The sequence below is a fragment of the Hordeum vulgare genome, chromosome 4H, assembly GCF_904849725.1.
Source record: "Hordeum vulgare subsp. vulgare chromosome 4H, MorexV3_pseudomolecules_assembly, whole genome shotgun sequence".
Classification (NCBI taxonomy): Eukaryota; Viridiplantae; Streptophyta; class Magnoliopsida; order Poales; family Poaceae; genus Hordeum; species Hordeum vulgare.
In genome coordinates this window covers 4,744,329-4,770,014 of record NC_058521.1, presented here as the reverse complement: position 1 = coordinate 4,770,014, position 25,686 = coordinate 4,744,329, and the positions used below count along the sequence as shown (strand labels likewise).

General features: G+C 44.5%; 1 protein-coding gene across 1 annotated transcript; it reads right to left on the bottom strand.

The window, feature by feature from the left end:
• Positions 1–6,389: 6,389 nt before the first annotated feature.
• Positions 6,390–7,939, bottom strand: LOC123450978 (two pore potassium channel b-like). The gene has a single exon (XM_045127988.1). It carries the CDS (start codon positions 7,693–7,695, stop codon positions 6,583–6,585), a length of 1,113 nt encoding a protein of 370 aa, XP_044983923.1. The 5' UTR covers positions 7,696–7,939; the 3' UTR covers positions 6,390–6,582.
• Positions 7,940–25,686: the final 17,747 nt, after the last annotated feature.

The following is a 25,686-nucleotide window of genomic DNA, read 5'->3' as shown; positions in this document are numbered from 1 at the left end:
CAGACCTCCGAAACCCCGCCTCTCCGGTTCCTGTACAGGAGAGGGGCGATTAGTTTTTTGGGGAGTGATCACGCGACTGCTCGCCTCCGTCCGTCTGCTTCGTCTACATCCGCGTTGTCCTCGTCATCACCATGTCTTCACCATCCGAGGTTGATCGTCTCGCCCTTGAAGCTGAGAAGAAGAGGGCAAAGGATGTTGCTGCTGCTGTTGCTGCTACGGTCGCGTCCAACGCCAACGCTGCTGCTTCGGCCAACTAGCCTATTGGAGGGTATGACTCGTTTATCCTCATGTCCGTATTTATCCTAGCAGTACTACTTGCTTGCATAGATGTATCAACTATATGCGTAGTATGTGCTAGGTTAGTTCAAGATCAGTACATCATTAGTCTACTCAATGCCATGCGAGTTATTATCTCATGGATTAATACACTCGGAAAATTGCCTATTTATTCAACAATCCAAAAACCTAATTTGTGTAGGAATTTTTCGAGTAATGGTTTTGCTGCTGTACTGAAACCAGACAAGTTTACCGGTACTTATTTCAAGCGTTGGCAAACGAGAACCAGCTTATGGCTCACGGCTATGAACGTGTTCTGGGTAGCCGGCGTCACTCCAACGGGAACGATCTCTCCTGAACAGGAGAAGATGTTCGCGGAGGCCACCGTCCTATTCCTTGGAGCAGTCATAAGCGTGATCGGAGATAAGCTGGTTGACGCATACTTACATATGCATGTTGCCAAAGACCTGTGGGAGGCGCTCGAATCTAAATTCGGGGCCACCGATGCTCGGAGTGAGATGTATGTTATGGAGCAGTTCCACGATTACAAGATGGTTGAAAACCGTTCTGTATTGGAACAGGCTCATGAGATAATATGCATAGCTAAAGAACTTGAGGTTCTTAAGTGCAATTTTCCGGGCAAGTTTGTCGCAGGTTGTATAATTGCTAAGCTCCCTAATTCATGGAGGAACTTTACTACTACTCTGAAACATCAGAGGCGTGAGTTCTCAGTAGAGGACATCATCGGCCATCTGAGTGTTGAGCAGAACTCGAGAGCAAAGGACTCCAATGGAAAAGCGGTGGAAAGCTCTTCTGCTGCCAATATGGTACATCAGAGGAACTTCAATTCCCACAAGCCCAAGGGAAAGAATTCTGTCCAACAGAATACCGACTTCAAGAAGAAGGGAAAGAAGCCCTTCAAGAAGAATAAGAAGGGAGATGACTGCTATACTTGTGGTTCAGAGAAACATTGGGCGAACAAATGCCCAAACAAGTACAAGAAGCCGACGCAGGACTCCAAGTCTGCGAATATGATTGTGGGCAACAATGAAAGTGGTGCATCTGGGTACGGTAATTTACTTACTGTATTTTCAGTTTGTCAGTCCATCGATTGGTGGGTGGACACGGGTGCAAATATTCATGTGTGTGCTAACATATCATTGTTTTCTTCTTATCAGGCCACCGGTCGCGGGTCCGTATTGATGGGGAATGGCGCGAGTGCTTCTGTTCTTGGTGTTGGCCCGGTCGATTTGAAGTTTACTTCGGGAAGGATCGTGCAGCTGAAGAACGTGCAGCATGTCCCCGCCATCAAGAAGAACCTCGTTAGTGGTTCCCTTCTGTGTAGAGAAGGGTTTAAGTTGGTATTCGAGTATAATAAAGTAGTTGTTACAAAATATGGACTTTTCGTTGGAAAAGGTTATGAATGCGGAGGTCTGTTCCGCCTTTCTCTTGCAGATTTTTGTAATAAAGTCGTGAACAATATTCATTCGAGTGTTAATGAATCTGAAGTTTGGCATTCACGTCTTTGTCACATAAGTTTCGGTGTTATGTCGCGGCTAGCAAAACTGAATTTAATCCCGACTTTCACTTTAGCCAAAGGTTCTAAGTGTCATTCGTGTGTGCAAGCAAAGCAACCTCGCAAGCCTCACAAGGCTGTAGAGGAGAGACACTTGGCACCATTAGAACTCATACATTCTGATCTTTGTGAGATGAATGGTGTGTTGACTAAAGGTGGAAAGAAATACTTCGTGACATTGATAGATGATTCCACTAGATATTGCTATGTGTATCTGTTAAATACTAAAGATGAGGCTCTACACTACTTTAAAATCTATAAGGCAGAAGTTGAGAATCAACTTGAAAAGAAAATTAAACGAGTCCGGTCTGACTGTGGTGGAGAGTACTTCTCAAACGGGTTTGATTCCTTTTTTGCGGAACACAGCATTATTCATGAGAGGACGCCTCCCTATTCACCCCAGTCAAACGGGGTTGCCGAGTGGAAAAATCGTACTCTAACTGATTTGGTTAACGCCATGTTAGATACATCGGGTTTATCCAAGGCATGGTGGGGGGAGGCTATATTGAGTGCGTGTCATATCCTGAATAAGGTTCCTACAAAAGATAATGAAGTCACTCCTTATGAGGAGTGGTCAAAGAGAAGGACGACGCTCTCGTACTTACGTACTTGGGGCTGCTTGGCGAAAGTCAATGTGTCGATCCCCAAAAAGCGTAAGCTTGGACCAAAGACTGTGGACTGCGTTAATTTGGGATACGCTAAGAATAGTGTAGGCTATAGATTTCTAGTAGTGAAATCTGAGGTACCTGACGTGAAGGTCGGTACAATAATGGAGTCGAGGGATGCTACATTCTTTGAGGATATATTTCCCATGAGAGATATGCAAAGCACTTCTAGACAGGAATCTGAGATAACTCCGGAGCCTGCCATTCCTATGGAGTATTATGAACAAACACATGATGATAATCCCAAGGAGGATGACGAGGAAACCCTTGGTAGGGGCAAGAGACAAAGGACTGCAAAGACCTTTGATGATGATTTTTTCGTATACCTCGTGGATGATAATCCCACTTCTATTTCAGAAGCGTATGCTTCTCTAGATGCTGATTACTGGAAAGTTGCGGTCCGTAGCGAGATGGATTCCATCATGGCTAACAGGACATGGGAAATCACTGATCGTCCCTATGGTTGCAAACCATTGGGATGTAAGTGGGTGTTCAAAAAGAAGCTTAGGCCCGATGGTATGATTGAAAAGTACAAGGCTAGGCTTGTGGCCAAGGGCTATGCCCAGAAAGAAGAAGAAGATTTATTTGATACTTACTCACCTGTGGCTAGACTGACCACCATTCGAGTACTACTCTCATTGGCGGCCTCTCATGGTCTTCTCGTTCATCAAATGGACGTTAAGACGGCTTTCCTGAATGGAGAGCTAAATGAGGAAATCTATATGCAATAGCCAGATGGCTTTGTGATAGAAGGTCAGGAAGGAAAGTTGTGTAAGTTGCTGAAATCTTTATATGGTCTGAGACAAGCACCTAAGCAATGGCATGAGAAGTTTAATACAACTCTGACATCTGTTGGCTTCGTTGTTAATGAAGCTGACAAATGTGTATACTATCGCCATGGTGGGGGCGAAGGAGTTATATTGTGCTTGTATGTTGATGACATACTGATATTTGGAACCAACCTCAAAGTAATTGAGGAGGTTAAGTCTTTTCTGTCTCAAAACTTTGAGATGAAGGACCTTGGGGTGGCTGATGTTATCTTGAACATCAAGCTTTTGAGAGATGATGAGTGTGGGATTACACTTCTGCAATCCCACTATGTTGAGAAGATTTTGAGTCGATTTGGATATTCAGACTGCAAAATTTCTCAAGCACCATATGATCCTAGTGTGCTTATTCGAAAGTTTAAAGGCACAACTATAGATCAATTGAGATTCTCTCAAATTATCGGTTCGCTTATGTACCTAGCTAGCGCAACGAGGCCTGACATCGCGTTTCCTGTGAGCAAACTTAGCCGGTTTGTTGCAAACCCGGGCGATGTTCATTGGCGTGCTGTTGAAAGAATTATGCGCTACCTGAAAGGTACTGTCAACCACGGACTTCACTATACGGGATACCCATCGGTACTTGAAGGGTATAGTGATGCGAATTGGATCTCTGATGCTGATGAGATGAAGGCCACTACTGGGTGTATGTTTACTCTTGGAGGTGGTGCTGTTCCCTGGAAGTCTTGCAAGCAAACGATCTTAATGAGATCGACAATGGAAGCAGAATTAACAGCATTAGACACATCTGGTGTCGAAGCAGAATTTCTTCGAGATCTTTTGATGGACTTACATGTGGTTGAGAAGCCGGTTCCGGCTATCCTTATGAACTGCGATAATCAGACGGTTATTGTCAAAGTGAAGAGTTCAAAGGACAATATGAAGTCCAACAAACATATAAGAATGAGATTGAAGTCTGTCAGACGTTTGAGAAACTCCGGAGTGATAGCGTTGGATTACATCCAAACGGCTAAGAATCTGGCAGATCTCTTTACTAAAGGGCTATCACGTGTTGTGATAGATAGTGCATCGAGGGAGATGGGTATGAGACCCACATGAGTTGCCATGGTAGTAACCCAACCTATATGAACGGAGATCCCGTGAAGTAGGACCTGGGAAAACAAGCCAGTGGTGAACTGAGGAGAGTAACTTTACTAACCCACTCCGTTGGAGATGCAATGCTCACGGATACTGTATGGTAGGATGAGTACTATCTTAGTGTGTTCTAAAGCTTATGTGTAAGCAAGATGCTGTCCTACAGAGCGATCTTTGGAGGAACACACCTATATGAGCTTGACTGCTGGTCATAGTCTATGAGATTTGGGTGATCTCTAGTAAACTCATGAATAGGCCAGGAGTGTGACTAATATGCTCCATCCAAGGGGTCACCTTCGGCAGCCTAGTACTAGTAAGACTTGTGGTGAAGCTCCTTTACGCCAAACTGACAATTCAAGGCATAGTCCATTGTTCAGTTGTAAAGGGGTGTAGCTACTTGCTCTAGGTGAAGCTCAACCTTAATAGGTCATCAGTGAAATGCTGTTATATTAAAACAGTGATTGGAACGAGGGAACACGATGTGCCCTTGAGATCTGGTGGGGGATTGTTGAAATTAGTAGTGGGCCTTAGGCCCATAAGAGAATTTCAGAAAATCTCCAAGGGCCCATGTAGGTGGTGGTGGGAAGTTTAGTCCCACCCCGCTAGTGGAGGAGAAATTGGACCCCTTTATAAGGGTCTCTCTTCCACATGCTATTGGAGAGTGAGAAGAGAAGGTGCCCTCGCGCACTCCTCCTCCGCCGCCCGCCGCGCCGCGGGTTGCGGGAATGAGCCGAGCTCATACCTACGCGTTTATTTTTGTCGGTGAGGAACGGAGAATACGACTCGGACATGGTTTTGGCTCACGTCTCTCCGCCCAGCCGCCCTTATAAGCAGGCTAACGCCTACCCTAGTCGTCACGAGAATCAGATCACATCTGCCTCACACGTTCGTTCCTTTTGCTGCTGCTGCCGCCGGCGACTCCGTCCCGTTTACCGCGTACACGATCGACGGGAGAGCAGGCCTCCGAAACCCCGCCTCTCTGGTTCCTGTACGGGAGAGGGGTGATTAGGTTTTTGGGGAGCGATCACGCGACTGTTCGCCTCCGTCCGTCTGCTTCGTCTACATCCGCGTCGTCCTCGTCATCACCATGTCTTCACCATCCGAGGCCGGTCGTCTCGCCCTTGAAGCTGAGAAGAAGAGGGCAGAGGATGATGATGCTGCTGCTGCTACGGCCGCGTCCAACGCCAACGCTGCTGCTACGGTCAACTGGCCTATTGAAGGGTATGACTCGTTTATCCTCATGTCCGTATTTATCCTAGCAATACTACTTGCTTGCATAGATGTATCAACTAATATGCGTAGTATGTGCTAGGTTAGTTCAAGATCAGTACATCATTAATCTACTCAATGCCATGCTAGTTATTATCTCGTGGATTAATACACTCGGAAAATTGCCTATTTATCCAACAATTTATAACACATGCAAACCATGTGCTTCATCAGGCACATGCAAAACCTCCACGTTATCCTTTTGTTTGACAAAAAACATGCTCTGAAGTTAGAAGATCACGATGTACTATAACATGCAGCCAAACCCGGTTTACTGCTAGGTTTGCCACCATTCACATATGATGACAGCGTGGAGTGTCATTAGTCTAATACTTTTCCTATCCAGAATTACTTATTGCAGAAATGAATATATATGTAGACATATTTTTAATTCTAAATACATCTATTTGTATTCATTTGTGCAACAAGTATTTATAGTTTCACATACATCAATTTTTATGATAGGTAATTATGAACAGAGGGAGTATATCATAATTTTATTCTTGAAAAAGTTATTATCATAGTTTTCTGCAACAAGATGGGTGTGGGGTTTAGATTTTCATGGTTATGAAATTTGTTTATAAACTGCTACTTATTGAAACAAATGTTTGTGCATGTTATCTGAAATTTCCCTAGCAATGTTTTTTTAACTTTTTTATTACAAAATGTGCCGACCTAGCGAAAAAAACTTGAACCTAGACCGATTTTAAATTAATATAACCAGCAACCGGCCAAGATTACATGGGCATCACATGGGCATCACCTGAAAATACACACAATTTTTCACCACTTACTTGGATTCTTTGACAATGAGCTCTCTGTCGGCTCCCGATAACCAATAATAAATGCTGCTACTAACGAAATGGTCTACTACTAATCAAATGGTGGCCTGCGCGATGGCGAGGTCTGAGGGGGACAGCGTGCCATTGTGGTCGGCGTCGAGCTCGTCGAACTCCTCCATGAACTCCGAGATCTCCTCCTGGCTGATCTTCCCGAGCTCTTTGAGCTTGTACAGCACGAACTCCGCCGCCCCCACGCGCCGGTCACCGTCCAGGTCCGCCGCCTCCAGGTCGGTGTTGGTCGTCCGCCGCGTCAGCACCCACCGCGCCAGCGCCCTCTGCCGCCGCTCCGCGTACAGCTCCGCCACGTACAGGAAGAAGAGCGCCACCACCGCCGTGCTCACCGTCACCCACACCGCCGCGAACGCGCGCCCGCCCGCGGAGTCGAAGCTCCGGTCGCCGTACCCCAGCGTCGTCACCGTCGCGCACACGCAGTACAGCGCGTCCACGGGCCGCATCCCCTCCCCCTTCCACAGCACCACCGTGCCCGACGCCACCGACGCCGCCAGCAGCGCCCCGGACGCGTACAGCTTGTACCACGTCTTGTTCATCTCCATGGCCCGGAGCTCCCGCGCCGGGTGCTTGCCGTTGGCGTGCACCGCGCGGAAGACCAGCGACTCCTGCTTCTCGACCAGGTAGTCGGCCGACTTGCTGAGGGAGGTGCCCACGACGGCCACGCCGCCGAAGGCGAACGCGCTGGCCAGAAGCTTCCCGGCGTCGCTGGACGGTACCAGGTCGCCGTAGCCGACGGTGGTCATGGTCACCACGCAGAAGTAGAGCGCGTCGATCAAGCGGCTGCCGCTGTGGTGCCCGGACATGTGGTCCATGAAGAGGTAGAAGGCTGTGGTGCCGGCGACGACGTAGGCGAAGAGGAGCACGCCCACCAGCCGGAAGCTCGGGCTCGGGCGGCCGCCCTCGAGCACTTCCTTCTTGGGCGGTGCCGGTGCGGTCTGACCGGCGTTGCTGTGGGGAGTGGGAGGGCGAGAGTCTTCCAACGCAGCAGGGTCGGAGGAGGGCGCCGTCCGGCAGCGCCGAAACCTCTTGACCCCGGCGGGCGGCTTCTGTCGGATGGCAATGGCATCAGCTGGGTCGTCGCCGGCGCCGGCGCCGGCGCCGGGTAGCAGCAGTTGTTGAACGCCATCGGCCGCCATTCTAGCCGATAGAGTTGCAGCAGCTAGCGATGCAGAGATGCGCAGATCAGAGAGGAGAAATACGAGCCTCTTCTTGCTCTGGGTGACTCTACGTCTGTTCCACCTTCCACTTCCACGTGTGAGATGTGGCGCCGTACATCTCTAGTTTACAGGTGCGGGATATGCCGCGTGGCTGCCTGTACTTATTACTGATTCTCTCTACGCCTGCAAAAATCAGAGAACAATTGTCCAATCTGACATATCAACTGTAAAGACACAATATTGCTCAGAAAAAAAAAGGGAAAACACAATAAGATATTTTCATTTTTCAAAAGTTTCAAACATAAATTTTATTGCAAGGTAAATATGAAGGTTCCATGCCATTTTTATTTGCTTAGTCTGCTTAATGATTTCCACATTGAATGCTTAGATATTGTACTACTGTTATGAAAAAAAAAACTCGATGTGTCACGCCGTCTCGCTGCCACCAGGGCGTGGCGGAGGCCGCGGATGGGAGATCGAGACCTAGGGGGCTTGTCGTAGAGGCGCTGGAGTGTTGTTGTGCGACGTCGAAGGAGATGTGTGTTCGGGCGACGGCCTTCGTCGGGTGGTGCGCGATGATGGCGTTGGTGAAGTTGTCGACTGCATGAGGATCCATCATAGTGATCTTCATTGGTGGCCAAGTCTGACTAGATCATCTGAGAAGAGGGCGTGAGTGTATGATTCTAGACGGCGGCAAGCTTGAATCATACTTGGACTTGTCGTACAACGACATGGGTGAATTTTTCAGGCTTCGTGTTTGGTGGGGGCAACAAAGTGGCAACGTTGTCCCAAGATAGAAATAATGTCCTCCTCGTCATTTCCCTTTTTTGTTGACGTGTTCTTTGCAGAGCGTGTCGAGCTGTGTCTCCAACGGGTTTTCCAGGATCCGGTCGGTCTAGGTTTTTTATGGACTCGTCTGGATTCAATCGTCTTTGTTGTTCTTCAAGGTCATTGGAGTTTCTACAATATGAACACTAAAAAGCTTATCAGCGGGATGAAGTGTTTTAGTAATCCACTTATAGATGCATCTCACAAAATAAATATGTCTATATTGCTGAATCTTACCAGCTACAGAAATTTCAGGTAACAAGGCTATCACACCATAGTTCAACCTATGAGCAGTCGAAGTTTCAGAATGGAAGCAATTAAATCTATAAATACACTATACCCCCTGATTTTTAAGGCCCCACAATCAATTGAGATATTTAATTTTGAATTGAGTCATTTTGTTTTGACTGGATCAATAATTTCTTATGAAGTCCTCAGATTAAATTCTTAGAATTTACTATGCTTTTTTAACTTTGGAGCTTTTCCATTTGATTGAGATATATAATTTTGGAATTGCTTCATGATTTTGACCAGGCCAACAATTTTTCAAATCAATCAAAAGCAACCGGCCTATAAACACATATCAATCCTGCATACACTCTCACCACCTAGAAAAGTAGAGTCATTTTGTGATATTCTAGCATCAATATAGTACATACAGTCGCCGTATAGAAATTTTTCACGTAGGTTGACTAGCAGATAACACATAATCATACAACGAAAGACCTACCAAAATACCACATTATAAACAAAAAGAAAAAACCAAACTCCGTCATTTTTCCCATGCACCAAACCAGATACTATCTCCATTCCAAAATATATTATGTATTTGTTTTTTGAAAATTCAAATGTCTCTAACTTTGACCATGTTCAAAGCCAAAAATATCGATATCCATAATACTAAATGAATACAATATAGAAAATTCATTTCATGATGAATTTAATAATACTAATTTGATGTTATGAATATTGATATATTTATCTATAAATTTGGTAAAACTTAATGATGTTTGACTTTTTCCAAAGCTAATACACCTTATACTATTATTTGGGAATAGAGGAAGTAAAAAAAAAGAATCCCAACTACAACAAGGGCGCAAGAAAGTGTGCCCAACCCCTTAGTACATGCGTAATGTCAAGCCTGACAACTTCTCCAACTAGGTTGAAAATTCAATAGGAACATTATCTGGGTTAGGAGCCATGATTTCACTATCAGCGACAACACTAGTTTCTTATTTGTTCATCGTTAGTGCTTAAATCAATCTCGAGGCCCAGATGCACTTTTAGATCTCTTAAGTTGGCAAACTTAAAAATCAAATAATATCCAAGTTCTAAGTACAAATTGCCTCATTTCTCCGTTCAACTCAACTCCGTTCTCCCCCCTCCCCCCACTTCTCGCTAGCATTCTCCATCAAGCTCCGTCATTGCTCGGTAGGGATGAACATGTAGGATCATGTGATTTCCATTCCGGCGTTTGTATTGCTGTTAAAAATAGCCCAAATCTGCTTAAATAGATCTGCCAGCTTTGTGTACTAACCCATGGTTTTCGTGAGAGTTCTATGCGGGGTTAGGTGTGTTTCCATGGGCTTTTGTCAAGAGGAAGATCTCATTCGACCCATGGAATATTGCGGTGTGCAAGTTCAAGTGGAGCATCACGAAGTGATCATGCTTGAAGCTTGTCGTCCATTGTGGTGGCAATGTACTTGTGAAGATGTGCTGAAGATTGGCTCACCCATAGTGAAGTATGGGGGAGCAATCTACTAGTCTTCATCGAGCCTACGCAATCAAGAAAGGTGGTCCATCTTGAGGAGGACAACATCGTGATCATCTAGCTTAGGTGGACTATGCGCAAGGCAAAGGTTTGCCCTTGATATATTGTGTATTTTTCAGGTCTCATAGTGTTAGTTGGGATACCGGATTATAGGATTGATTACCGTATTATCAAGGGGGCGGGGGGGGGGGGGGGGGCTCTCAAGTGAGTAGCTGGATCGTATCGTTCGTTGAGATCTCAAACCATTGTGTTCTTGGAATCATCATATTTTGGTTCTTGTTTGGTTTTACTCTTTGTGAGTTGTAGATATTATGGTCATCTTCATGATAAGCTCGCGTTCATCGAAAACAGAGTCCATATGCATATTCTATGATGTTTTTGATGTTGGAGTTTTTTCCGGTTCTTAATTAACATAGGTTTCACATCTCTATATCATTGACATTTTTATACTTTCACTCTTGGATAACTCTTGTCATCATGAATCTAACAAGCTTGAGTTTTCTCAATTTGGAGCTCATTTGCAGATGTTATGGTAGTTCTCGTGTTACCTGTTTTATTGATACGGTTGTATCGCTTGTCCGAGTGGTTTTACCGCTTGGCCGGTACGTCCAGTACAACTATCGCCGCATGGGTGATACCCTCGTGTTGCTGCTCTCATTCGTGCTAGTGGTTGTACCGCTGCCTTCGGGTGGTTGTATCGCTTATGATCTGGCCAACCGTGGAGAGTAACTTCACGCGGTTGTACTGGCGGCCCAGTACCGCCCTACCACCGGACTCGTCTCTCGTTTGGTGCAGTTCTTGGGCGGAAGATGGTCGGTTGTTCCGGTCGATTTTTATTGACCGGTACTACCGGTGTCTCGAAGCGGTTGTACCGTTTGGGACTTTACCTTCTCTTGTACTCAGGTCAAGCAGTTGCATCAGAGGTAACCACCGCCTCGGCTCTGTTTCAATGTGGTGGTCATGCGGTTGTTACGATCCTACCGATAGTGCCGCATGCATCTCCGGTTGTACCGCTCCTATGTTATTGTGCACATAATGCGGATTTGTGGGGACCTATAAAAGGGGGCCTTCTTCCCCATTGGCCCCAACTCTTGACCTCGTGTTCACCCCCCATTGTTGACCGTCTTCGAGCTTGCTAACTCTCAATCCTTCCAATGATTCTTTCTAGTTTTTGAGGGCAAAGAGAGAGGAGATCTAGATCCATATTTTCACCAATCACTTTCTCCTTTTTGTGAGGGGAACCCCTTGGATCTAGATCTTGGAGTTCTTCGTGTTCTTCTTCATTCTTCCTCTCATTTTCTTCCATATCATTAGTTGTTGTGGTGGGATTTGGGAGAGAAGGACTTGGGCACTCCATGTGCCCTTGCCATTCTATTTGGTGCATATGTTTGAGTTCTCCACGGTGATATGTGGAAGTGAAGTTTGAAAAGCTTATTACTCTTGGGTGTTTGGGCACCCTAGATCTTCTGCCTCTTGGGTGCTTTGGCGCCCTAGACAGTTGGTGGGTCCTCAGAGCTTAGTCTTTGTGGTGTAAAGCTCCGGACAAGCATCGGGGTCTCTAATTAGGTTGTGGAGACTGCCCAGAGCAATTGAGATCATCTTGGAGCCACAATCAATTATGGTGAAGCTTCGTGGTGTTGTTAGGAACCTCCAATGAAGTTGTGGAGATTGCCCCAACCTTGTTTGTATGGGTTCGGTGACCGCCCTCACATGTCCCTTAGTGGAATCACGAGATCTTGCATTGTGCGAGGGCGTGAGGAGATTACGATGGCCCTAGTGGCTTCTTGGGGAGCATTGTGCCTCTACACCGCTTCAAACAGCGATTAGCATCCGCAAGTGTGTGAACTTCGGGATACATCATCTTCTCCGCGTGCCTCAGTTATCTCTTATCCGAGCCCTTTAATTATGCACTTTACTTTGTGTTAGCCATATTGTTTCTTGTTATATATCTTTCTATCACTTAGTTATTTATCTTGCTTAGCATAAGTTGTTGGTGGACATTGGTGAGCCTAGTTGTTCTAGGTTTTGTGCTTGACAAATTAAACGTTAGTTTTATTTATCATTTTTTCAAGCCTAAACCGTAATTATTTTAAAGCGCCTACCCCCCTCTAGGCAACATCCACATCCTTTCAAGCGGTAACTTGTTCTTTTGTTTGCACCTCAATATTGCACAAAACTAGTTTCGAGGAGAAGGCGAGAAGACCAAGAAAGGCGAGGTTAAGAAATTTTGAGCATTTGTGTTGCCCAATTTCTACGAAGTGTTTAAGGATGAAGAGAAATGGAAGAACCGTGATGGCCTAGAGGTGCCAAAGAAAGGCAAGGCAACTATTGATGCAGTGGTCTTAGATGATGACGATTATGAGGCATAACGTGATGGCGCCAAGAGGAGCCCTACACCTAACTTGGTTGCCTACACCAAGCCAAAAAGACCAAATGGACAAGCAGTAGAAAAGATGAAGAAGAACAAGAAGGGAGGAGGTGATGAGACAAAGAATGCTATTACTAGTAGAAAACATGGCTTTCGTCCTAGCCGGATCGGAGCAATAGTCCCGGTTGCGTTACGAAACCGGGACTAATGTGAGCTTTAGTCCCAGTTCAAGCGGCTAGGATACCAGACGGAGCTCGGTAGGCATAAATCCCGGTTCGAATGGGACCTTTAGTACCGGTAAGAGACACCAACCGGGACTAAAGGGGGTTTTACCCCCTTTAGTCCCGGTTGGTGTGTGCAACTCGGACCAAAGTTCCTCCCTTTAGTCCCGATTGGAGCCACCAACCGGGACTAAAGGTCTCCTTTTTGTCGGTCCAAATTCCGCGTGGGAAGGGACCTTTAGTCCCGGTTGGTGGCGCCAACCAGGACTAAAGGTCTATTTTCTCTTTTTTGGTTTGTTTTATTTTTCTAAAAAAGACACTTCTGTTTTTAGATTTGGAATAACTATTAAAATATTTATAGTTTTTGAATGAATCTTTTTTGCTTTAGTTCACAAAAATTATAAACTTTCTGTTAGTGCCAGCACTTTTCAAATTTGAATAGTTTAAATTTGAATTCTTTGAAATTTGTGTGAATCACTAGTTTGTGAATAAATTTACTTTAAAAAAAGATTTTTTGATTGATTCTTTTTCCTGTTGTTTAATCTTAGTGTATTTTATAATCATATTAGATTTGGTAATTTTTAGATTATTTTAAATGGCTGTTTTAATGAAAAAGATATTTTGTTTAGCTCTTTTAGTTTTATACCTAAAAAATCATCAAATGCATGAAAATAGAAAATGAAGTCAGAAATGTTTGAAAATTGATGACGTGACTTTGAATGGTGCATATTAAACGCACAAAAAGTCTGGAGTTAAAATAAGTTTTAAAAAATGTAATGCCTTTATAATACATGAGTTTTCGTCCCAAACCATGATATTTCAAAAGAGATTGTCCAGATTGCACACGAAGTGCATCCAGTTTTTGCCATAACCCTCTCAATTTTTTAGCATATGCTATGTGGGTGAAATGATGATACCATGTCAAGTTTCAGCCTTTTCAGAGTTTATTTGTATTGCTTCTCAATTTCAGTGTCATTTAGCTTAAAAAATCATTAAATGCATGAAATATAACAAATGAAGTCAGAAAGGGTTGAAATTTGATGACGTGGCTTTGAATGATGCATATTAAGCGCACACAAAGTCTGAAGTTAAAATAAGTTTAAAATAATAAAATGCCTTTGTAACATATGAATATTCGTCCGAAACAATGATACTTCGAAGGAGATTGTCCAGTTTGTACACGAAGTGCATCCAGTTTTTGCCATAACCATCTCAACTTTTTAACACATGCTATGTGGATGAAATGACGATGCCATGCCAAGTTTCAGCCTTTTCAGAGTTCATTTGTTATGATTTTCAATTTCACGATCATTTAGCTCAAAAAAAGTTTAATATATCAAAATGATCAGCGCGAGAAACCGGTTCCGATGGCAACCGTCGTAAGCTGTTTTGTAAAATTTTAGAATCCTCAAATTTCGAAAGGAAAAAAGTTATCCTCAAATTTAATTTTATTAGATTTTTTGGTCAAACTACTTATTTAATAAATATTAGTGTTACTAATTTTTTTTTAGAATAATAGTTTCAAACTCAAATGGTGAAACATGTGACATCATACTCAAGGGCTTAATAGGATTGATATGATACATATAACATAAATTAATTGAATAAGTAGTTTATGTTTTAAAAATGTTTTTCTTCTTTTAGATTTTTGAAATTCAAAAAAAAACAGTTTTTAAAATTTATTGTTTTAGTCAATGATGTCATATTTGTATTCCTCACATTTTTTTGATAGTAACAGATATATTATTTGTTGAATTTCGATTTATAGATTTAAAGATATTAATTATGCCATATTAAATGAATAAATGGCAAAAAGGAATAAAATAATATTATTACTTATTTTATTTTCATTGAAATCAAATATTATCATTACTTATTTTATTTTGAACTTTTTAATTATTTTGGATTTTTTTTTGTTTTTTGAGATTTTGTTTTTTGCCTTTTTTGAAGTTTTTGATTTTTAAATTAATCATTGTTGTTTGTTTTAATAATTTTTTGGATTTCAAAAAATTAAATCCTGTGACATCAAGACCTAAGGGTTAATATGATTGACAACTTACTATTGTCAAGAAAACAACAAGTGCAGACTTGCAAACTAGGGCAGATAGAACTAGGAAGTTAAGCGTGCTTGGGTTGGAGCAGTGAGAGGATGGGTGACTGTTAGGGAAGTCAGAAGATTTAAAATGAGTGCTCCACGCTGGAGAAGTGAGGAGGCCATGTGAGGCATGGGAACAAGGATGAAAGACATGGGTGGCTTGGGAGCTACCATGGGAGGCACGTGAGCACTGATGACCCACAAGTATAGGGGATCTATCGTAGTCCTTTCGATAAGTAAGAGTGTCGAACCCAACGAGGAGCAGAAGGATCTGACAAGTGGTTTTCAGCAAGGTAAAATCTGCAAGCACTGAAATTATCGGTAACAAGTAGTTGTGTGGTGACATGATTCGTAGCAAGCAACAAGTAACAAAAGTAGCAATGGTGCAGCAAAGTGGCCCAATCCCTTTTGTAGCAAGGGGCAAGCCTGGACAAAGTCTTATAGGAGGAAAAACGCTCCCGAGGACACACGGGAATTTTGTCATGCTAGTTTTCATCATGTTCATATGATTCACGTTCGCTACTTTGATAGTTTGATATGTGGGTGGACCGGCGCTTGGGTACTGCCCTTACTTGGACAAGCATCCCACTTATGATTAACCCCTCTCGCAAGCATCATGTCACGCCCAAGATGCGACCCTATCCTCAATTTGGCATGAGGGCCTCGTCAGGGATAGAAGCGCATCTCGTCGTGTCGCAAGAATGGATATCGTTACAAGTACATGTACTGAAAAGAAGAGATATATAATAGAATTGGCTTACACTCGCCACAAGCTACATCAGAGTCACATCAGTACAATACATCAACATCATGAATAAGTGCAGGGTCCGACTACGGACGAAAACAAACGAGAAAAGAAGAACGACGTCCATCCTTGCTATCCCAGGCTGCCGGCCTGGAACCCATCCTAGATCGATGAGGAATAAGAAGAAGAAGCAACTCCAAATGAACAATCAACGCGCTCGCGTCAAGTAACCTTTACCTGTACCTGCAACTGGTGTTGTAGTAATCTGTGAGCCACAGGGGACTCAGCAATCTCATTTCCAAAGGTATCAAGACTAGCAAAGCTTAATGGGTGAGGCATGGTTAAGTGATGAGGTTGCAACAGCGGCTAAGCATATATTTGGTGGCTAAACTTACGAGTACAAGAAATAAGAGGGGGAAGATATACACATAGCGGACGTGACTACTGATGATCAAATGAATGATCCTGAACACCTACCTACGTCAGACATAACCCCACCGTGTCCTCGATCGGAGAAGGAACTCACGAAAGAGACAGTCACGGTTACGCACACAGTTGGCAAGTTTTACTTAAGTTATCTTCAAGTTATCTAGAACCAGTGTTAAACAAAATTTCCACGTTGCCACATAACCGCGGGCACGGCTTTCCGAAAGATTTAACCCTGCAGGTGTGCTCCAACTAGTCCATCACAAATTACCACAAGCCGCATAGGAATCCTCGATCACGAAACTCGCGATCTCGTCGGATTCCTTAGTGGAAAACCTCAACTCTGAGATTACCCAAAGCATCACCGGAATCCCGATGCACAAGATATCTCGTCAAAGGTAAAACTAATATAGCAAGGCCACCCGACGTGTTGACGATCCCGATAGGAGCCGCGTATCTCGTTCTCAGGACACGACGGATAAGCACAGCGTACGGTGGCCCCGGGTTGGCCCCGCAAACGGCTCTAGTTTTGGACCAGCACTAACAACACTGGCCCCCCTGTATTATGTGAAATTACTCCTCGGGTTCATGACACCCTATGCTTTCAGTATTAACAAAGTTATTATGTTGGGCAAAAAGTACCAATGTTGGGCCTTGCCAGACCAGCTTTAATCTAAAACAAATTATCAAGGGGGTCCCCATAACAACCCCGATCGTGTTAGGAGCGCTCGTTTATGGAACATAACACCGTTAGCCGAAACTAAGGGGGCAAAGGTGGAACAAAACACCAGGCTAGAAAGTCTGAGCCTTCCACCTTTTACCAAATATATAGGTGCATTAAATTAAATATCATTTAATATGGTGATATGACAAGGGACCCATGTTATCACATGGAAAGAACTACACCTGCAACTAGCAACGCTAACAACATGGTTAAGCAAGCGGTAACATAGCCAATGAGTGGTTTGCTAGGTCGAACAGGTTGAAGGTTATATGGCATTGTTGAGAGGCTGAAATTTAACATGTGGTAGGCAACGAGACATAATCGATAGCATCAAAGTAACTAGCATGGCAATGATAGTAATGGTATCTGGGGAAATGGTCATCTTGCCTGAGATCCCGCTTGGAAGAAGAATGCCTCCGTGAAGCAGACGAACCGACGTAGTCGAACGGTTCCTCACTTTCCGACACGCTTGCGGACTCTAACGAGACGAAGCAAACCGGAAACAAACATCAACACAAATATTCACCACAACAAAAGCAAGACATGATGCATACCCTAATATGATGCATGATCGGTTCAATATGCAAGGTATGGCATGGCAATTCACCTCAGGCAAGCACTACACATTAAGTGAAGCTCGATATGCAAAGAGTTGCGTATCGACGAAACTCCACGTTTAATTATTTAATTCACTCCTGTTTATTTACACATCAATATTTAATGTGGATAACATGGCAAGGGGTGAAGCGATGATCCTACATGACATCCTAGTCGGGTAACACGCGAAACAAAGATCGGAGCTACGGCACAAGAACATGCAACACACGATATATGCCATGAATGCGTCATGCATGCAAGTTCAAACAACACGGGCAAGAAGAGAAAGAAACATGTGTCGCGACGGCGAGCGAAAGGGAACCATGGCGGCAAGAACGGAAACGGAGCCACGGCAACATTTCTATCCCAACAACTCGTCGAGATATCGTGCCAACGTATAGGGAGCGTGTGCGGGAACACTAAATAAAGATTGGGTGATCCCGTTTATCGGGTTACCATGTGTCGAGGGCACAACAAAAGAGGTACACGTGCAATGGGCAACATACGACACAAACATACATTCATCTCATACATCACAAGCACACGGTCACGACAACGTTCCATCGGTATACCTTCGACGCGTGCCTATCGGAGCGGATCGGTTCATAGCGGACGTCGTGGAAGTCGTGGTCGTCATGGAAGTAGTGGTACTCGGGTCTCGTCGATGGTAGTCGTTCGCTTGCGTTGGTAGACGGTTCTTTGGCGAGGGAAGTCGAACACGTTTCGAAGATGGTCGGGGGTCGTCGAGGATGTCGTGGTCGTCGTGAACTTGTCGACTCCATGGCGGTGGGGATGGTCTACGCGGCGACGGCAACATAAGCAAGCAACAACAATCTACCTAGCATGCATTAGCATCTAACGGCAAAAGCTTCAGCTAGCAAAGCAGCAACATCTGCAACATCCTAGCAGCTATCGGCACAAGCATCCTACAGCAACAACCAGCGACAGGCAACAGCATCAGCAGGCACAACAGCTAAGCAGGCAAGCAGGCAGCAAAATGGCAACAACAGGCAGCAGCAGGCCATCACGCACATCGGTAGCAGCAAGGCATCAACAGCGTCACGCGGCAGCAACATAGCAGCAAGCAAGCATCCGACGAGTGGGGGAACGAGGTCGAGGGGAACCAGGAAGGCGCGCTCGGGCTCGTCTTCGTCAGGGGAGGAGGCGACGACACCTGCAGCAGGCGACGCAGCGAGGCCGGCGACGGCTTGCTCGGCATGGGGCCGCGGCTCCGGCACGGAAGTGAGCACGGCGGGGCGCAGCGCGGCGAGGGTCGCGGCGCAGGGGACCTGCAGGCGGGGCGCAGCGGCAAGACATACCACGGCGGGCGGCGCGACAACCAGGGGTTCAGGCAGGGGAGCTGCGAGGCGGCGCGGGCACACGGGGGAAGAGGGAGAGGGGAGACGCGCAGTCGGCAAGGGCCTGAGGGGCTTTGCAGCGCGGGGGCAGGAGGAGGCCGGTGAGCGGAGGGAGGAACGAGGGGGATCGCCATGCAGGGAGCTGCGGGGAAGAAGGGGATCGGGAGGAGGCTGCTGGATCGAGAGGGGAGGAGGAGGAGGCGCGCGCATGGAGAGGAGAGGGAGGTGGGTTCGCGAGAGAGAAAAAAGGAGATGGGCCAGGAAGCCCACTCCGCTTTCTCATCTCTCTCAAAATTAAAATAAAACGTTTTGCAAAAAAAAAAGAATAAATGGATTTTTGAATAAATCCAGAAGACAAAATAAAAGGAGTAAAACAAAAAAAATAGAAACACATTTGGGCTTCTAAAATGGTGCCAAAGTTTAAGAAAATATGTGGGACATTTTTTAGAAGAAGGAAAAAAAATAAAATAAATTACTTTTAAATGAAGTGGGGCTCTGTTTTGAATAAAACCAAAAGGGAAAAAATTTCAAACAAATGAGTGTTGCGCCCCACAATTAATAGAAAGAAATTTTGAAGAGGAGGAACATCTGTTTTGAACCACAACATGAACTTTTAAATCTGCCTCAACTAATAGAAAGAACGGAGTTGAAAACATGGTGCAACAGGGGTTACGAGCTTGAACTTGTTGCACCCAATCACGTTGCAAGGCCCTAAGGCACATACACACATGTGCTCACACTCAAACAACGAGGTGCAACTAGCCACACCACACAAGCACAGATGACATGATGCCATGCATGATGCGATGATGCAAACTACATGACGATGCAACGAATAAAACTAATCACACGACGGAAACGGTAAAGAAGGGGGAATCTTCTCGGGCGTCGGCATCGGGCTGTCACACATCCGCAACTACGAAAGAAGAATTAAGACAAAGTCTAACCATAGCATTAAACTAGTGGATCCAAATCAGCCCCTTACGAAGCAACGCATAAACTAGGGATTAAGATTCTGTTACTCTAGCAACCCATTGCTACTGCAACAAAAGACCTTCCAACGGCGCCAGAAACACGTGCTGACGGGAGACTGTTCTTGTCTTGATACTCCTCAGCTACGGCACCAGGAATCCTTCTGCTACGGCTACGCCTTAAGGGACTTCCTAGGCAAATATGCAAAGGATTTCCCCCGTGGCCTTGGAGCCTTGCGTTGGTGTTCCCTCGAAGCGGAAAGGGTGATGTAGCGGAGTGGTGGTAAGTATTTCCCTCAGTTTGAGAACCAAGGTATCGATCCAGTGAAGGAGTATCACAAGTACCTGCACAAACACAAAAAGCTTGCTCCCAACGCTATGAAGGGGTTGTCAAACCCTTATAGATTGTTTGCCAAGTGAGAACTGAAAGCAACAAAGTAACAAATCAAAGTAAAAGCAAAAGTGGAAACGATAGGTGTGAATAGACCCGGGGGCCGTAGAGTTCACTAGTGGCTTCTCTCATGAAAGCAAGTAGACGGTGGGTGAACAAAATACTGTCGAGCAATTGATAGAACCGCGCAAAGTCGTGACGTCATCTATGGCAATGATTATATCTATAGGCATCACGTCCAAAACAAGTAGACTGATACTTTCTGCATCTACTACTATTACTCCACACGTCGACCGCTATCTAGCATGCATCTAGTGTATTAAGTCCAAAAGAACAGAGTAACGCCTTAAGCAAGATGACATGATGTAGATGGACAATCTCATATCTACGACAAAGCCCAACTTGTTACCCTTGATGGCAACTACACGATGTGTGCCTTGCTGCCCCTACTATCATTGGGAAAGGTCACCACACGGTAAGAACCCAAAACCAAGCACTTATCCCATTGCAAGAATCATAGATCTAGTTGGCCAAACAAAACCCAAGACTCGAAGAGACTTACAGGATATCAAATCATGCATATAAGAAATCAGCAAAGACTCAAATATATATCATAGATAATCTGATCACAAATCCACAATTCATCGGATCTCGACAAACACACCGCCAAAGAGGATTATGTTGGAGGGGCGATGATGTTGATGTAGAAGCCCTCCAACTCCAAAGTCCCCTCCGGCAGGGCATCGGGAAGGGTCTCCAGATGAGATCTCGCGGAAACGGAAGCTTGCGGCGGCGGAAAAGTATTTTCATGGATTCCCTGATTTTTTTCCTGTGTTTTAGGGAATATATAGGCGAAGGAGCTAGGTCAGGGGGGCGCCAGGGAGGCCACAAGCCTGCTACCCGTCGCCCCCCTGGTGGCGGCTATAGGGCTAGTGGGCCCCCTGTAGCTCTCTTGACTTGGCCCTCAAGCCCCGTGATCTTCTTCCGTTCGGGAAAAATTTATTTCGGGGATTTTATTCCGTTTGGACTCCGTTCCAAAATCAGATCTAAAAAGAGCCAAAAACACAGAAAAATAGGAACTGACACTTGGCACTGAATTAATAAGTTAGTCCCAAAAAAGATATAAAAGGTACATAAAACATCCAAAGATGACAAGATAACAACATGAAACCATAAAAAAATTATAGATACGTTTGAGACGTATCACCCATCATCTACTTACTACTTCCCAATACTTTCCTCTAGTCCAAATAATGGTGAAGTGTTATGTATTCGACGTTCACATAACACCACTAGAGCAAAAACAACATACAACACATCAAATTACCGAACGAATACCAAATTCACATGACTACTTATAGCATAACTTATCCCATGTCCTCAGGAACAAAAGTAACTACTCACAAAGCATAATCATATTCATGACCAGAGAGGTAATGAGTAGCATCAAAGATCTGAACATAAACTCTTCCACCAAGTAATCCAACTAGCATCAACTACAAAGAGTAATTAACACTACTAGCAACCTTACAAGTACCAATCGGAGTCGCGAGACAGAGATTGGTTACAAGTGATGAACTAGGGTTTGGAGATGAGATGGTGCTGATGAAGATGTTGATGGCGATGAATCCCGTCCGATGAGATCAGTGTTGGTGATGACGATGGCGACGATTTCCCCCTCCGAGAGGGAAGTTTCCCCGACAGGATCGTCGTGCCGGAGCTCTAGATTGGTTCTGCTCAAGTTCCGCCTCGTGGCGGCGGCGAATCCTCTGAAAAGCCTCTTCTTGATTTTTTCAGACCGAAACCCTTCTTGTAGCAAAAGAGGGGGGCCAGTGGGCCAGCAGGGAGCCCACAAGCCCCCTAGGCGCGACCAGGGGTGGCGCGCCTAGCAGGCTTGTGGCCACCTGCTGGCGCCCCTCTGGCACTTCTTCGGCCCAGTATTTTTTATAAATCCCAAAAAAATCCACATTGATTTTCACGGCTTTTGGAGTTGCGCAGAATAGGCATCTCAAACTTGCTCCTTTTTCAGGCCAGAATTCCAGGTTCCGGCATTCTCCCTCTTCATGCAAACCTTGCAAAATAAGAGAGAAAAGGAATAAGTATTGTACTGTGAAGTGAAATAAGAGCCCAAAAAGCGATAAATATCAACATGAAAACATGATGCAAAATGGACGTATCAACCCCCCCAAGCTTAGACCTCGCTTGTCCTCAAGCGAAAGCCTAGATCAATAAAAATGCCCACATGTTTAGGGAGAGAGGTGTCGACAAAACAAGATACGAACATGCACGCATCATGATCATGATCATAACAACAATATAAACATATAATCTCTCATGCTAAAGTGACAATTCCTTCACAAAGTAAAGCATGGATCAAGAACCTTACCGTGAATTAACAACCGATAGCCTTTAGTCATTGAAGCAATTGCAATTTATCACAACATCAGAAAGAGTCAAATAAGAGCTTGTAAAGCAAATTCACGTACTCAATCATCTTTTCGTTCTCTACAATTGCTACAACTCACGTGGTACTCATGAGATCAAAGTTTCAGCTCGACACAGAGAAAGATAGGGGCTTATAGTTTCGCCTCCCAACTATTTACCTCAAGGGTAATGCCAACAATAATAATTCATGAATACTTACTTCCAAGTTGACATATGAATATAGATCTTTCCCAAGCATATGACGTTAGCCAAGATAAAGGCAAAATAAGGAATTGGTGAAGATCACCATGACTCTTTCAAGGGCAAAAAGTAAAGGTACAAGATAGGCCCTTCGCAGAGGGAAGCAGAGGTTGTCATGCGCTTTTGAGGTTTGGACGCGTGTCCTATTAGTGCGGAGGAACGTCACTTTATATTGCCTCATGTGAGAAAGAACTTTATTATGCAGTCTGTCGCTTTTATGTCTTCCTCATCATAGGTTCGTACAAAGCTTATTTTCCACACACTAATAGATCATACATTTTAGGGAGCAATTTTTATTGCTTGCACCGATGACAACTTACTTGAGGGATCTTATTCAATCCATAGGTAGGTATGGTGGACTCTCATGGCAAAACTGGGTTAAAGGTTTGTGGATGCACAAGTAGTATCCCTACTTAGCGCGGGAGGTTTTGGCTAATATGAGGTGGAAGCAATCGTCACATGCTAAGGGATCTCTAGTCATATAACATTGTTCGGAACCAAGCAAACACAATTCATTATGTTGTCTTCCTTGTCCAACATCTACTTCTAAGCATGCAATAGTTTGATGAGTGTTCAATAGTTTGATGAGTGTTCACAATCATAGATGGTGTCAAACATGATATGTTCATATGTGAACCTCTCCTTCTTTATCACTTCCTATTAATTGCAACAATGACCAAGGTCTAGGTTTGTCTACCCTCAGCAAGTTTCAATCATCATTCTTTTTATATGTGAAGCCACCACTTCCCACAAGATCATTACATGATCTTTCATGCTTTTGTTCTTTTCTCAAACTTTTGATCATGGCAAGAGGCAAAGCCCTAAACTAAGACACTCTTTATTATATGGCTCACGAGCTCGAATACATCAGGGGTGACACAAAGCAAAACTCAAGCCTAAAACGCTAAGACCTTTAATCTACTAGAGAAAGAGAAAACTGAAAAGGAAGAAACTAAAACAAAGGTAAAGGCAAAAGATGTGATGGTGATACGATACCGGGGCAACTCCCCCAAGCTTGGCACAAGCCAAGGGGATTGCCCATACCCATGCTCAGTTGTCTTCCTTTGGAGGTGATGGTGGTGGAGTTGTTGCAACATGGGTTTGATCCTCCGTCTTCCAAGGCATAGGTGCTCCATCATGGAAAGATGAACGAGTGTCCGGAATCCTCAAATCTGCAGCCAACCGTATTGATTTAAATCTATACTCATACTCACAGTTTTGGTTCTGCAGGTCATAGATCTGGGCCTGGAGGTGATCAATCCTGTCATAGAGCTTGGAGAGGTGCTTCCCAATGTCATTGTCATCGATCCTGTGCTTGCTGGTGAACTTCGTGATCATCATGTGGTTGGCGTTGAGTCCATGCTCCACCATCCCTTGGCACTTGAAGACTTGTTGCTCCATTGCTTCGAGCCCCGCCTTCACGCTTCCGGTCTTCTTGGGCCCCTCAACATCACGAATGTGCAACATCCCCTCACGCATCTCGGTAGATTGAGGGTGTTGCAGTACTCCCGAGAGGTAGGGATTGATGACCTTCTCGAAGATCTTGTCCTTCGGAGCTTTTGGGGACGTCATAGCGATCTAGATGTGCAACAGAAATAGGCTCGAAACGAAAACAAAGGAAATATGCGTGATACAAGGGTTAGACCTTTCGGGAGAATATAAAATGATTTTTTTCCGACCAGAAGGAGTACTCCGCACGAAAACGGAGTCTGGGAGGCACACGAGGTGTCCACAAGCCCCCAGGCGCGACCAGGGGGTGGGCCCGCGCCTGGCAGGCTTGTCGCCTCCTCGCACTCTTTCCGGACTACTTCCAATTTTTTTATTTTTTCAAATATTCCAAAACGGAGAAAAATTCCTACTGGAAAATTTTGGAGTCCGTTTACTTACCAAAACACATACCTCTTCGTTTCCGGAGTCTGAAACAGGCTGATAAATATCCCTTAGGTATTCTTCCGGAGTTATGGTATTGATAATATTGCTTTCAACATTTATGGGAGTACCTGAGATATAATGCTTGATTCTCTGCCCATTTACCACTCTCGTACAATTACCTTCCGTGTTGTTGATCTTGATAGCACCGGAATGATATACTTCCTCAACAATATAGGGACCTTCCCATTTAGAGAGAAGCTTGCCTGCAAAGAATCTTAAACGAGAATTATATAGGAAGACATAATCACCTACATTGAACTCACGCTTTTGAATCCTTTTATCGTGCGACCTCTTAACCTTTTCTTTGAACAACTTGGCATTTTCATATGCCTGAGTTCTCCATTCATCAAGCGAGCTAATGTCAAATAACCTCTTCTCACCAACAAGTTTGAAATCAAAGTTGAGCTCTTTGATTGCCCAATAAGCCTTATGCTCTAGCTCAAGAGGTAAATGACATGCTTTACCGTATACCATTTTGTACGGAGACATGCCCATGGGATTCTTATAGGCAGTTCTATAAGCCCACAATGCATCATCGAGCTTCTTAGACCAATTCTTTCTAGACCTATTGATAGTCTTTTGTAGAATTAGTTTAATCTCTCTATTGCTTAGCTCTACTTGATCACTGGACTGAGGGTGATAGGGAGATGCAATTCTGTGGTTGACATCATACTTAGCAATGTTGGAATTATGCCCTAGAGGCAATAATAAATATAGTTATTATTATAATTCCTGTATCAAGATAATCGTTTATTATCCATGCTATAATTGTATTGAATGAAGACTCATTTACATGTGTGGATACATAGACAAAACACCGTCCCTAGCAAGCCTCTAGTTGGCTAGCCAGTTGATCAA

Coding starts and splice junctions, on each gene's coding strand:
- LOC123450978 (XM_045127988.1), bottom strand. CDS start 7,695: ATGGCGGCCGATGGCGTTCAACAACTGCTGCTACCCGGCGCCGGCGCC.